We start from the raw sequence: 15,155 nt of genomic DNA, 5'->3' as shown, positions 1-15,155 counted from the left end.
TTTTGGTTTTTGTTTTATTCCATTCTAGAGATCCCAAGCTCTGTGATGTTAATGGAAAATCAGCCATGCATTATGTATCACAAATAAAAAGTTCAAAGAAACAACAATTACTGGATATACTAATGAATTCTTTGCCCAAACTAGGTAAGCACTCCTCCTTTATGTTAGCAAAAAAAAAGGGGGGGGATCTGTTAAAAAAAACAACAAAATTTTATGAACCCTTATCACATTTCTAATGAACCTATTTTCGTAAATAAAATAATATCAATCTATATTTATTGAATACCTGCTGCATGACAGTGAGTGAATACCATGCACAGTGAGATTGTGATATATATAGAAAAATACAGGATCTGGTCCTTGTTCTCAAGGAGTTTACGATAGCATTGGAGAAACAACGTATTATGTAAAGAAATCTTTAACAGTTTTGGGGGCACAGATTACCCCCAGGATGGAAACTAGGCCATCCTTCAAGTTCTTTACAATTTTTAAATTTCAGAATCCCCTGCTTAATGCAGTTCAGACAACTATATATTCTGCATATTATCCTGCCATCTTCCTCTGAAACTATCTTGTGAGGAACCCCATACCTTGGCCAGGTGACCAAGTAGGAACAGATTCCCTTCATGATAAAGGCAACAGGAAATAGAGTGGCAATGGGGCCAAACTAGGATAGCATGCATTTTATATGCCATCCTGTACCAATGACACAAGCCAACAGCATGTGAAATGTCACAAGGCACAATATAATAGCCAAGTAAATTATGTAGTATTAGTTTGAGTTCAAAAGAAGGAAAGATCACTGTGGGTTTGAGTCATCTGAGAAGACTTCACCAAAGCTAGCCCTTTAAGGATAAGAAGAAGGAGGAGGGCATTTACATGGCAGGGAATGATGTGAAGAAAGACAAGAAGGCAGGATAGCTCCAAAGGTGCAGAGGAAACAGCATGGTATAGCATAACACTGGCCTGAAAGTCAGGAAGTCTGAATTGAGCTCTGCCCCTCGGTCAATGTCTGCCCTTGAATAAATCCCTAATCCACTGTGTATGAATAGAAAATTTTGTAGTTTTGAATGACATCTCCCAGCATCCCTTTCCTCTTTATCCCCACCTTGCATGTTTGTGTATTTGTATATTGTTGGATGTTTTGCCGCCCTTGCTCTCTCTTTTCCCATGTGCGTGGCTGGGTGAGCTCTCTCTTTTTCTCTTTTATTTCCCTCTTATTCCCATATTGTATGTAATATTCTATGTACCTTTATTTAAAGTTATAAGTTGATTATGTTTAAAATGATCCCTTTGGGAAGACTGGTCTCCTAAAGGATCATAGGGGGGTATGTATAAATAGAAAATTTTGTACTGTTGAACTACATCTCCCAGTATTCCTTTTCTCTTGGAACCAATACATAATATTCATTCCAAGATGGGAAGGTAAGGGTTAAAAAAACTATAAGGTTATAAATGCTTTAGCTATTCACAGTAATGGATAACATTCCACTATCTCATGGTTTTTTGTGGTGTTATCTTTTAAAATTTAGATCATTAATCCACCTTGTATATATTGTGGCACATAATATAAAATGCTAGTGTTTACCTATTTCCAGCTAAATTGCTTTTTAGTTTTTCCTACATTTTTTTGAATAAAGAGTCCCTTCTTAGGTAGTTTGTATTCTTGGGGACTCACCTCTTTTCCACTGATCTACTTTTTGAAAAAATGTAACTTTAATTTTACTTATTTTTTAAATTAATAAGCATTTGTTTTTTCTAGCCAGCCTCCCTTTTTCCATTGGGGAGGGAAAAAAAAAACTTGTAAGATCTGTAGTTAGGCAAAACAAATCATTTCATTGACCATGTTTAAAAATATGTTTCATTCTACATCTTAAATCTATCACCTCTCTCTCAGTGGATGGCATGCTTTATCATCATGTATGATCATTGCATTGATCAGAATTCATAAGTGTTTCAAGATTATTCTGTCTAAATTGTTCTCCTTATTCTGCTCATGTTACACTGCATCATATTAGATTTCTTTGAAATCATCCCTTTATTATTATTATTACTATTAAAACACAATAATACTAATTCTATTACATGAATATGCCCTAATTTATTCAGCCATTCATTTATGGACACTAACTCCCTTGGTCTCTAGTTCTTTGTTACTACAAAAAAAAAAGCTATTATAAATGTTTTTGTACATAGTGTCCATTTCCTCTTTCATTTGGAGGGATATATAGACTTAGAAGTGGTATTGCTGGATAAAAGTACATGCTCCTTTTAATAGCTTTTGGAGTATATTTCCAATATGGCCATTCATCTACTTTCCTATTTATTTTATTCAGTATGACTGTTTTGATAATTAGGGTTTTGTAATATAATTTGAGATCTGATGTCAAAGGCCCTTTCATCTCTACTCCTCCTCATTATTTCCCTTAACATTTTTAACCTTTTGTTCCTGAAATGAATTTCATTATTTTATCAAATTCTATAAAGCATACCCTTGATCATCTGATTGGTATAGCACTATCTAGATATTAATTGAATATTATCATTTTTACTGTATTGGCATGTTCAGGTCACTTAAAATGACTGACTCCAATTATTTAGGCTTTTCTTTATTTATATGAAAATTGCTTTGTAGTTGTATAAGTCCCATGCTTCATAGCAGTCTAACTTTCAACCCTTTAGTGAATTTCGTTTCTATTTTAAGTGGAATTCACCTTATTATGTCTTCCTTTTGATCTTGTTAATAGTATAAAGAAATACTCATAATTTTTGTAGATTTATTTTGTATCTTGATACTTTAGGAAAGAATTATTTCCATTAATCATCTCATCTTCAGAGAGAATTATCTTCCTCTTTGCCTATGCTTTCAGATACTTCATTTTTTCTTGTCTTATTGCTATAGCTAATGCTCATAGTACTATGTCGAATATTAGTGAAGAGATGGTAAGCTTGCTTCATCCATGATTTTACTGGGAATTTTTCTAGTGTTTCTCCCATACACATAACACTAGAACTTAACATTAGATAAATTCTTGTAATATTGAGAAAATTTACTTTCATTTATATATATGTATATATGTTTACATATGTAAAAAGTTAGCATTTTTAACATTAATGCTATATTTTTATTTCCTGCTCCCTCTTCAAGAATTTGTCTTGCTTCTGACTAATCTTTCCCTTAATCTACTTTCCCACTTATCCAGCCTCCTTCCCTAACCCACCTTTTCCTTAACTCTTTTTTCTCTCATTTCCCTATTGGTGAAATGTATTTCTGTAAACTGTTGTGTATGTGTGTATTTATATTCTTTCCTCCTTTTATCAGTTCAGAGGAGAGTGTTGTTCAAGTGTTGCCTTCTCTCTCTCTCATTCCTTTTTCCTTTTTGTAGAGGCTGCTAATTCTACTCATTGGTGTGTAATTTCCCCTATTTTTCTTTTTCTTCCTACCAGTGTAGTCTTCTTCCCTTCCCTTTCCATTCTTTTTTTTTTAAGATTGTGAAACATAATAGGATCATTCCTAGGCCCTCTGTCTAATTAGTCCCCTTCTATGACATCTGATGATGATAGATTTTTACATGTATCATCTCCCTATTTTTGTAAACAGTTTAACCTCATTTGTTTCTTTAAGATTACTCAATCACATTTACCTTTTTATGTACATCTCTTGATTCTTTTCAAATTAGCTTTGATCTTTTTATCAGGAATGTTTGGCAGTCCTCTATTTTATTAAAATTTCATTTCCCCTATGATACCATACTCTGTCTTGTTGAGAAAATTGTTCTTGGTTATAAGTCTAGATATTTTACCTTCTGGGATATTATATTCCAAGCTCTTCTTTCCTTTCAAATGATAACTGATACTTCTTGTGTGATCCTTACTGTAGCTTCTCAGTACTTAAATTTTTTCTCCTTGCAGTATTTCTTCTTTGACTCAAAAGCTCTAGATTTAGGCTATAATATTCCTTGGATATTATATTCTAATTTGGGGGTTTCTTTCAGGAGAAAACTGGTGGATTCTTTCCCAAGTTTCTACTTTTCTATTTTGCATTTGCAAGAGGTCTAGGTAGTTTTCTTTAATAATATCTTGAAATATAACATGTTGGCTTTTTTTTTTTGGTCTTGTCCCTCAGAGAGTCTGATGATTCTTTTTTTTTTAACCCTTACTTTCTATCTTGGAATCAATACTGTGTATTGGTTCTAAGGCAGAAGAGAGTTAAGGGCTAGGCAATGGGGGTCAAGTGCCTTGCCCAGGGTCACACAGCTAGGAAGTGTCTGAGGCCAGATTTGAACCTAGGACCTCCCATCTCTAGGCCTGGTTCTCAATCCACTGAGCTACCCAGCTGCCCCTCACCTTTGGTTTTTACAATGTAAGAAAGAGTAAAAGAAAGGAGATGGTGGGCTCTAGGGTTGTAATGAGGACTACCTGTGGTAAGGAGATTGTTGTTGTGTATGACTTAAAGGGAGGCAGAATAGACATCTCTAACCATTCTTTCCAGGAGGAGAAGCAGGGAATTGGGGGCGAGAGGATATCACTCTGCTATCCTCAGGAAAAGAGTATACTAGGTTAGAAGTATATCTATTTGGACCCTTAAAAATTGTTCTTTAGGAGACCTGATTGAATTTGAGCTAACTTTTTATCACTTTGTCATTTGGAGGGGAAAGGAGGACCCCAGACTCTGTATCTAAGACCCGACCCCTTTCCCACCCAAAGGAGAGAATAGTAAAGAAACCCTTTTATCCAAATGATAGTAAAACAGAAATCAGAGAAGGTTTGCATAGAAGAATATATGTCAGACAGTATAGAGTGAAGGAGCTCTCCCACTAGAGTAACTCAGCTCAACCAAGAGAGAATATTTTGTCTTACCTAAGGGGAAATTCCCTGAAACCTCTAGTATAGCAAGCTGGGAATAGCACATTATGAAAACTACTCCCTCCTTTTCTGTCTTGCCAGAGCCTTTTCTTTTATCATCCTGAAGAGGGGTTGGCCTCTTCCATATTTAATATTTATTCTCAAATCTGGAAATTTACTTGTTGCTACCCTGGAAGAAGACTCTCACTTGGAGATTCCCAAAGTGTGACTGAAATTCTTGCCTCACCAATTCCACATCACAGGTCAGGGCCTTTATCTCCATCAGTAAAGAGAGAGTCCTGTGCTATTAGGCTCTGGGAAAGGGGTTACAAAAATTTTTTAAACTCTTAAAAACTCTTGTTTTATCTCTTCCAGGGATTCTGTTTGGATTTGTATTCAAGCAGTATTTTTACTTTGATGGATTGATTATAAATATTTTTGAGCCATTTCCTTCTTCTGGATTTGTGTCTTGAATTTCCCCATTGCCATAATAACTCTTTACAGTGGAATCACCTTTCTTTCTTTCTTTCTTTCTTTCTTTCTTTCTTTCTTTCTTTCTTTCTTTCTTTCTTTCTTTCTTTCTTTCTTTCTTTCTTTCTTTCTTTCTTTCTTTCTTTCTTTCTTTCTTTCTTTCTTTCTTTCTTTCTTTCTTTCTTTCTTTCTTTCTTTCTTTCTTTCTTTCTTTCTTTCTTTCTTCCTTCCTTCCTTCCTTCCTTCCTTCCTTCCTTCCTTCCTTCCTTCCTTCCTTCCTTCCTTCCTTCCTTCCTTCCTTCCTTCCTTTCTTTCTTTCTTTCTTTCTTTCTTTCTTTCTTTCTTTCTTTCTTTCTTTCTTTCTTTCTTTCTTTCTTTCTTTCTTTCTTTCTTTCTTTCTTTCTTTCTTTCTTTCTTTCTTTCTTTCTTTCTTTCTTTCTTTCTTCCTTCCTTCTTCCTTCCTTCCTTCCTTCCTTCCTTCCTTCCTTCCTTCCTTCCTTCCTTCCTTCCTTCCTTCCTTCCTTCCTTCCTTCCTTCCTTCCTTCCTTCTTCTTGACTTTGGGCTCTATGTTGGGAACTTTTTTTCCTGAAATATTCCTGAATTGCATCCCTTTGGGAGCACAGAAAGCTTGTTAGTCTCTACCCTGAGCTGTAAGATCAGCATTAAAAAGGGTTCAAGAAGACAGAAGCTCAGCCTAGATAAACTCAAACCTTGGTCAGGAACTTGCATCTAGTTGAAAGGTTCACTAGACTGCTATTAGACTCAGCCATTTAGAGACCCTGCAGGTTCAGAACTGAACTATGGGCCCCCTTTTGGCCTGGGATTCCTGCCCTAGTTATTCTGCTGCAGACTTCAGCCTGGGCAGGATTATAGAACTGAGTCCCTGCTCTGCTTTTGTGATGAGAGTCATATAGTCACTTTTATTTTTATACAGCTTCTTTTTATTTTTTATTTTAAAATATTTTCCCATGTTTACACGATTCATTTTCTTTCCCTCCCCCCTCCCAGAGCCAACAAGCAATTCCACTGGGTTGTACAAATGTTATCACTTGATGCCTTTTTCCATATTACTCATTTTTGCTATAGATCCATTTTTTATAGCCTAAACCCCAAATCACATACCCATATATATACATGTGACATACAGTCACTCTTTGTTTCTGAGCTTATTCCTCACTCCGTTAGGGCCCATGATCCTTTCTCTCATCCCCTCACTGTAAGACCTTTCTTCAGACTGCCCTGAAATTATGACTTAAAGCTAGATAGTAGGTGACAGAGCTGCCAGATGGCATATGTCCTTGAATCCTGTAGTAGTTCAGGGATCCATTGGAATCCCTTCCTGACCTGTGCCCAATCTCAACCCATTTTTAGTCTCTGAGTGTTGGAAAATTCCTTGCATTATGTGCCTGGCCAAATTTCACCCTCAGTGTTCTCAGACTCCCTCTGTCTGTTTCCATAAGCTTCCCTGGACAGGGAAAAATTACACCCGTTGACTTTTTCTTGGATTTTTCCATTAGAATTTGTTCTGATTTATTTTCTAGAACTGTGTGGAGGAACTGTAATGAAGGAACTAGGCTGAACTTCTTACTACCCCATCATCTTGAGTGTACTCTATATTTTCATCAAAATTTTAAGCATCTCTAGATATGAGATTTTTAATTTTAGTTATGCTTTTTAAAAATTATGCTAATAGTTCCCCTAAGAATTAGACACAACTGAATGACTGAATAACAAAATGCCAAATGATTCTTGCAATACCAGCAATAAATCCAACTTTGTTATAATGATTTAATTTAGGAGGGCATATGTTGCTATAGCCTCTGATGACATTTATCTATAGTTCTCTTTCCTTGATATATCCCTCCATGATTTTATTATTGTGACTCTATTTGCTTCCTAGAAGGAATTTGGTAGAGTTCCTTTTTTCTCCATTTTTGAAAATTGTTTCTGTAGCATAGAGATTATTTGGTCTTTATACATTTGATAAAATTCGATTGTAAATCTAGTTCAGGAGTTGTTTTTTACCCCTCTTTGGGAATTCATTTGTAAGGTGTTTAACTTATCTTTTTGAGAGTAGAGACTAATAGAACTAGGTGTGCAGGACTGGTAGACTCTCAAAGGATGGGATCCTCTGTTTTTGCCCCAAGATCTTAGACCCTTGTAATGGAGAAATGGTTTGGGGTTGGTAAAAGGAAATAGGAATCTAGTAGAGAGACACCTGATGTTTAAGGTTGGCTCAGAGAGAGGAGAGGGGGTTTGAAGATTTTCCTCCTTCACCTTTCACTCCTTATCTATAGCTGCTCTCCCAGATTTGCTCTTGTCCCTCTTGTCCCCTCTCCATTACTAGAGACTTAAATATTTCTTCTTAAAGATGTCTCTCCCCATTGAAGTTGTTCACTCACACTTGATTCTAAGCTTGGGGAAAAGATAACTACTTTAATGTAAATTAACTCAATCAGGGTAATACAAAGAAATAACTGACAGGGAGAAGAATGGGAACAGATAGTGGGGGAAGGGAGTCCCTTTCTCTAGCTAAAACCCTTTTTCCTCCCTCCTTGAGTTTGGGGGGAACTCAGGCTTTAGCAGCCTAAACCCTGTGAGAGATAGTCATGTTGGCTGACTCTAAGTTTGACCCCTTGACCACAGTTCAAACCCAGAGCAACAGGAGCTGAAGTAAAGTCTGACAGAGATTCAAAATGCCTTTTCTCAGGTTTCTCTTCAATAATCTTTTCAATTAGGAAATGTTTGGGGAAAGGATTTCTAGTCGCAAGCAGGAAAAAGTGGGTAACCCTCAGGAGAAAATATCTTATTCACTCCTCCCTCTTCAGCTTCTCCAGACTGAGAGATCAACTGCTCTTCAGAGGGAACTTTCTGCTCCTCAAGATTCCAGCCTCCTGGGGCCCCTCCCCTGTTGAGGTGATTCAGATCCACACACTCTTCAGCCTGGCACTTTTCTTTAGTGCCAGCCTCTGTCACAACCTTCAGCTCCTCTTTCCTGCACTTCATATTCCCCTGACCCATACTTCTAAGTTCCTATGATAATCTTCCTCTTGCTGAAGAGTTTTGGGGAGAATATTGATACCAAACCTTTTGAAGTTCTTCTGGAAATATGCCGCTCTACACGCCTTGAATTTTGGGAATTGGGAGGTGACAGGAATATTTTTTTGCAGTAAAAGCCTATGCCTTGTCCTAGGGATGTTTGGAGCGAAGGTAAAGGTTGCTTTATAATGGTAACTGTTAATACTCCGTTTGCCTAAAGCTTTGCTATGAGATTTTTGTATATAGAATTTTTTAATGAGCTGCTAGAACAGAGAAGATAAAATTATCTTAAGAATATACAGAACAAAAGAAAATAGGGCTAAGAGGAAGCACTGTTCACATTAAACACATTGTTTTAGAAAAAGGGCAATTGCCCTTGGTGGTCTAGCTATTTTTTAATATCTTCAATTCAATTCAATAAACATTTCTTAAGTGCCTGCTGTGTGTCAAGCACTGTGTTAAGCCCTGGTGATATAAATTTTGAAGAGATAGTTCCTTCTCTCAAGAAGTCTATAATCTAATGAGGGAAAACAATACACAATAGGAGCATCTTGTTCCATGTAGTTGAAATTGATCAGAATTGCAAATGGAAAATGAAATGCAAGTACAAATTCTGCTCTTCATAAAGAAAAACTTAAGGAGGAATTTAGTGCTTCATCCTCCAGCCCTCTAATCATACGGGGGATTCCAATAGTTATATTGTCTATGACTTACTATTGGAAACAAAATGATGTCCCTCCAAATTTCTGCACCCTAGGGCAAAGCTCCTTCTGCCTTATCTTAATTCCAGTTTTGCCATCAAGATGTAGTTTATTTGCTACTTATTTCATACCTCCTGTAATTTCCCTAGCCCACTCTGATATTACTATTTTCTGAACTCTTATAGTACTTATAATCAATAACTTATAGTTATTGATTATATATAATCAATATAATATATTGATATTATATATGTATATATATGATATATAAAAATAAAATCAATATAATAATATAATATATAAGATATAGTTATATCTTATAGTACTTATAATCAATTATTTAGTACCTAATTGTATTTTGTCTTGAACTATTCTCTAATTCTTTGAAATATATTCATATTGTCTCTTATTAATTGGATTGTAAACTGCTTGTTGGCAGAAAATCTGTGTTTTACTTCTGTTGTGTTTCTTTCCTCAAAGAGTCTGACTAAGAACTAGAGTCATAGATAGCTTTGCAAGAAATATTTTTATAAGGAATAGTGAATGGAGAGATGAAACTTGGAGTCAGGGAAGCCTGATTTTGAATCCTTCCTCAAAAACTCAATAGTTGGGTGATGATGAATAAGTCATTTAATCTCTCTCAGCATCAGTTTCCTCATTTGTAAAAGGGGAGTAAATAAGAGCACCTACTTCAAAGGGTTTTTTTGTGAGAATCAGGTAAGAAAATGTTTGCAAAGCACTTCACATACCATTATATAAAGTACCATATACATATCTGCTCTTATTCCGTAGGTCCTAAATCTCAGTTTTCTTCAGCTTATGTCAGTAGTTATTTCTGTTCCTTTTAGTTTATAGTCCAACTTCTAGACCCATCTCCTATGCCCCTACCCCATTCCAAGTACTCTGAACCTCTTTCTGTGAATCTCAGCATGTGAATACTGCAGACCCATCAAACTTCTAGACCTGTCCATCAAACTTCAGAGAGTATTATGGGATACAAAGTACCTCCTGTGAGATTGCTAGAAACCTCTTACAGGAAAACATTTTAATTGGAAATAAATAAATAAATTTAAAAACTTTAAAACATTAATATGCTTTTTCTTGGCAGAAAGACATCCTGAATCATTGCTTGACATTTGTCACGAAACGGATCCTTCTGAATGTGGAACACTGATGACTGCCAAAAGCCAAAACATCATTTTGCAAAGCATTAGCAGCAGCGAGGTAAGGTGTTGCATTAAAAAACAAACATCTATAACTGAGCTAATTTAAAATGTGTATAGAAAAATACATTAGAAATTGGACCCCAAAGCTTAATATATCAGGAAATGTTCCTAACAATTCAGCAGTGGAGAAACTAATATGAGCTATGATTAAAACACTGGGAAAAGAATCAAAGCTGTTGGGGGTTCAGTTCCAGATCATTAATTATTGTTTTGTTTTGATTAAGTTAACTCTGTGCCCAAATATCCATGTAGTCCTCCTCCTGTGTAAGGATGTTGAATCAAATGAATATTAAAGAACAATAGTGTAGCATCTCAGTATGCTGTTATGAAAACATATAACAAAGATCCTCAAATTGCCAATCATAAAGTTCTACCTAGCCCATTACTGGAGGAATAGCTTTCTCCCAGCTTCTTCACCCTCACAGAACTTCAGCCATGAATGGCTTTCTGGCACCCCAACCCCTACCATTTCTCTCCTTACCCCCTGTCTTGAGCTGGAAAGGTCTTAGGAGGCGATTTAGGACACCCCCCACATCTTACAGATAAAGAAAAACCAAAGCCCAGAGAGAGATTAATTCACTTGCCTATGGCCACAGGTAAGACCTGATGGAAGTATGATCTCAAGGTCTGAGAGAATAATTTCTCTCTAGAGAAAGGTTATGATCCCCTACTTTACAGGTATAATATTACTACTATTAGAATTTTAAAAATGGACCCAAACAGAAAAATTGTAGTTGTCTTTGACAGTTAAAAAAATTATATTCACAAAGATGATACCCAAAAGGTTTTAATTAGTGTGTGTCAGTCATTACATTTTCCATTGTAAATACCAGTAATTATAACTGCCTAGTAGTACTTTTGGGGGGATTAGGAATTTCATAGTAGACTCAGTAAAATATGTATGGCTTCATTTTTACAGTATTGCTCTGAGGGGAAATGAAAGTCATAAATTGTTATCAAGTGATCAAATAAAAACACTTTTACTTTTCTCAATGGTTCAGCTGACAAAAAGCTGACCTGGGAAGGTCACAAAATTTGCATCTAAAAGGAAACCTTTGATCCCATAACAGCCCATTTATATGCTTAGTAACTTAAATTGAGGTCTAAATCATTAAAAATTTTAGGATAAAATTTTACCATTAAATTAGCATAATCCAGGGAAAATGTAGACTTATTAAAGTTAAATGAATTATTGATTGGGGCCATAGGTTAAGAGTTTGCCAGATAAAGGTAGACTTTGTAAAGCCTTATAAAAGGACATGGTGGTGATTTGGGGTTGTAGGAAACTAGAGGAATTAGCACTGAGAGACTGGGGTTCTGGTCCCAGCCTGTTCACTAACATTTTGACCTTGGACAGGTCTAATCTCTCAGAAGGCTATTGTGAGGAGTAAATGAGAGGATGTGAAAATGAATGTTTTGAAAATCAAGACAAGATGTTATTTTGGTAAAGCCTTTATGAATTAAAAAAAGCTTTTAAAATTTCAGTACACATTAAATATTTTTCCCTACACTTTCAGACATAATTAAATTTCAATACTTAAAAAAACTACCGATTTCATCAAAGAATCAAAGAAGTTTGGAATTTCTGCTAGGGAATGGATCAGTGGTTTTCTAATCTAAATCATACCTAAAAAAGTATGAAAAGCCTTGCAAGATGTATGATAACCTTTGCTTAATGACCCCCTAATAAGGAGAAACCCATTATTTCCCAAGATAGCTCGTTTTTATTTTGGATAGCTGTGATCATTGGACAATTTTTCCATTTTGCAAGGCTCAATTTGTCTTTTTTTTCAGTGTGGTTATTCCTTTTTCATTAATGCAGATTTCAGCCCCTTAATTGGTGGTCTTTATGACTTGCTCTGGCCAAAGGTATTCATCACCAGGTGAGGAACCTTCTGTTGACAAGCTTCTTGGAACTTAGTTAAGCTAGTCTTTAGAGGAGGAACAAGTTTTCATCCCTGGACTCATGTCCTTGAAGCCTTTCCAGTTGTCCATCATTGAAGTGGAAACAAAGAAAGGAACCTTTGTAAATCCTGCCCATAGGAATCACTAGATGAAACATCAAAACCTTGGGAAAGGGTGGGATGGACGGACTTTACTGTCTGAAGGGATTATTTGGCAGCTGGATTTAGGGAAATGATCTTTATGGAATTCCTCCCTTTAAACTGCTGGCTAGTAAAGAATAGAAAAGCATCGTAATGCTGGAGACTTTATGAAATCCCTTTCATTATTACATAAAACTATTACAGTTCTAAGGATTGAAAGCAGAACAAGATAGTAATAATTTCACTAATAGCAATCTTTCAAAGAAGTTTTATTAATGGGAAAAATACCATTAAGAACATATTCCTTTTTCAGAAGAGCCCAGAGATGCTGCTCTCATTGGTTTTGTTTTTCAAGACTCTCCTTAGCCTTGTTTTCCATTTTGACTGAGAGGCAGGCACTAGGTTACAGGAGATGGAGAGTCGACTTTGGTGCCCACAAGATTTGGGTTCAAGTGTTGCCACTGACACACTCTATCCATCCCCAAATGCTCTTACCCTCTTGGCATCCTAGACTTCTTTGTAAGATTCTAAACTGGAGAGAAGGTGCCGATGTGCTTTGGTGGAAGGAGTTTGACATACTGATGAAATGATAAGTCCTATCCTTATTTGTTAAGCCAGTGGTATCAAAGTCATATAGAAACAGGGGCCACTAAAATGGCCCATAAAATGTATGTAAGAGAGACAGCTGGGTAGCAGAGTGGATAGAGCATCAGGCCTGGGTTCAAATCTAGTCTCACATACTTCCTAGCTATATGATGTTAACCCTGATTGTCTAGCCCTTGCTACTTTTCTATCTTAGAATTGATACTAAAGGGGGCAGCTGGGTAGCTCAGTGGATTGAGAGCCAGACCTAGAGATAGAAGGTCCTGGGTTCAAATCTAACCTCAGACACTTCCCAGCTGTGTGACCCTGGGCAAGTCACTTAACCCCCATTGCCTAGCCCTTACCACCCTTCTGCCTTGGAACCAATATACAGTATTGATTCTAAAGCAAGGGTTTAAAAAAAAAAGAATTGATACTAAAACTGAAGGTAAGGGTTTAAAAAAAGTATGTAAGGATCCCTGCAAGCCACATATTCATTTAGAAAATCATATTACTATTACCTATATTAATAATTAATTTTGTGATATAGTAATATTATATATGCTTTCTATATTATATAATGCCTATATCAATATTACCTATATTTTATATATTCTATATAATACTGGTTTATTTATTTTGCAAAATATTTCCCAATTACATTTTTTTAAACCCTTACTTTCTGTCTTAGAATCTGAGATTTTGTTCCAGTGGAAGAAGGTAGGGGCTAGGCAATGGGGATTAAGTGACTTGTCCAGTGTGTCACAGTAAAGAAGGATCTGAGGTCACATTTGAACCCAAGACCTCCAATCTAAGCCTGAATCTCAATTCCCAGAGCCACTAGTTGTCCCCTCAATTTAATCTGCTTCCCACACTTGAGAATGTTGCATGCCATGTGTTTAACATCTATGTTGGAAGATAAACCTGAATTCCAGAAAGATTCTATAATGATTTTTTTTTATCAGAGTTTAAATTAAATTTAAATCTATAATGAGGTGTCAGTTTAATGCTGACTACCAGTTATTAGGTCTGGAGTTACCAGAGCAGTTAATTATACGTAACACCGGGAGGTGAGGAGAGAGGAGGGAAATTGCTAACTAAAGGACTCAAAAATGCTTTTTCCAGGAGATAAAAAAATTTTTTTAAAGAACAACAAAAAAAGATTTGACCCTTCTGGATTTCTCACTGACATTGGCAAATGGATCTCATAGAGACACCTACTCATCTCTCTCATGGCAGTTCAGTAGCCCACATGCTGTAGAAATGAAATAGAAAATACTAATTTCAAGGTGCCTGGGTGATTTAGCACTGCTCTTAATTCTTGCTTACGTGATTATAATTCACAGCTAGCACTCATTATTTGCTCCAAGGCTGTTGGACCCTAGAATCCTATTGTGCTATTGAATCTATGGTATCTGCTCAAGTTTCAGAGAAAATCCTACAAGTTTCCTTTGCCCAGTAAAATTTTTTTTAAGTATAAATGAAATTTAAAAAAAATAAATTTTCAGGAATCTGACCAGGATGAAGATTTTAGTTATTCTACATGGACCAGTGAAGATGAAATCCCAAGTGAGGAAATACAGGACTATGGGCATAAGACAAAAGGTATAGTATCTACAAGGTCATCGATATAAAGTGACAACCAGATGTTAGAGATCATCCCGCTCTTTCAATTTCTGGGTGAGGAAACCAAAGCCCAGTTTGCCCAACATCAAACAGGTAGAGTCAGAATTTGAATGAAAATCCTTAAAATGTAGCACTTTCTAGTTCTCATATTATGCTCAATCCATTCTAACATCTATGGTGAATATATAATCAGTGTATCCTTTCCCTGTTCCACTCCTTGCCCCCCACCCCAACAATGAGATCTTTCCTTTGACCCTTCTCTTTATTCCATCCCATGTCTATTCAGGCAGTAATTATTGGTTCTATTTCTCTCATGCCTTATCACAAATTCTAACTTTTTTTTCTAATTCTAAACTTTCCATCTACTTTCCTGGTAGAATGCAAATTGTTATCTTATCCATTTATCTTTTTTGATTTTTCATGTTGTCTCGGGCAATTTTCAAATGTACCATGCTCACTCTAATCCTCAAAAAGTTATTGCACTTCACAAACTATGATCCTTTTCTTTTCCTGCTGCTTCATCTATAAACATCTTGGATGAGTTATTTATTCCAAGTGCTTCAAATTCTTCTCAGAACATCTTTCTTTTATTTCTATCAATTCAGACAAATTGCTTTCA

The 15,155-nt window shown here is 36.0% G+C and overlaps 1 protein-coding gene across 1 annotated transcript in view; it reads left to right on the top strand.

Annotated features, from left to right (window-relative positions):
* MAP3K19 (mitogen-activated protein kinase kinase kinase 19) overlaps nucleotides 1-15,155 on the top strand; it is a 75,004-nt gene that overhangs the window by 14,466 nt on the left and 45,383 nt on the right. The window contains exons 5-7 of the mRNA XM_056793765.1: nucleotides 29-144; nucleotides 10,166-10,281; nucleotides 14,419-14,515. Coding sequence (XP_056649743.1) covers nucleotides 29-144; nucleotides 10,166-10,281; nucleotides 14,419-14,515 — 329 coding nt within the window. The remainder of the gene's footprint in view (nucleotides 1-28; nucleotides 145-10,165; nucleotides 10,282-14,418; nucleotides 14,516-15,155) is intronic.

This window comes from Monodelphis domestica, chromosome 4 (genome assembly GCF_027887165.1).
Source record: "Monodelphis domestica isolate mMonDom1 chromosome 4, mMonDom1.pri, whole genome shotgun sequence".
NCBI classification, from domain to species: Eukaryota; Metazoa; Chordata; class Mammalia; order Didelphimorphia; family Didelphidae; genus Monodelphis; species Monodelphis domestica.
Note: the sequence above shows the minus strand (reverse complement) of the source record. Positions and strands in the feature narration are given on the sequence as shown.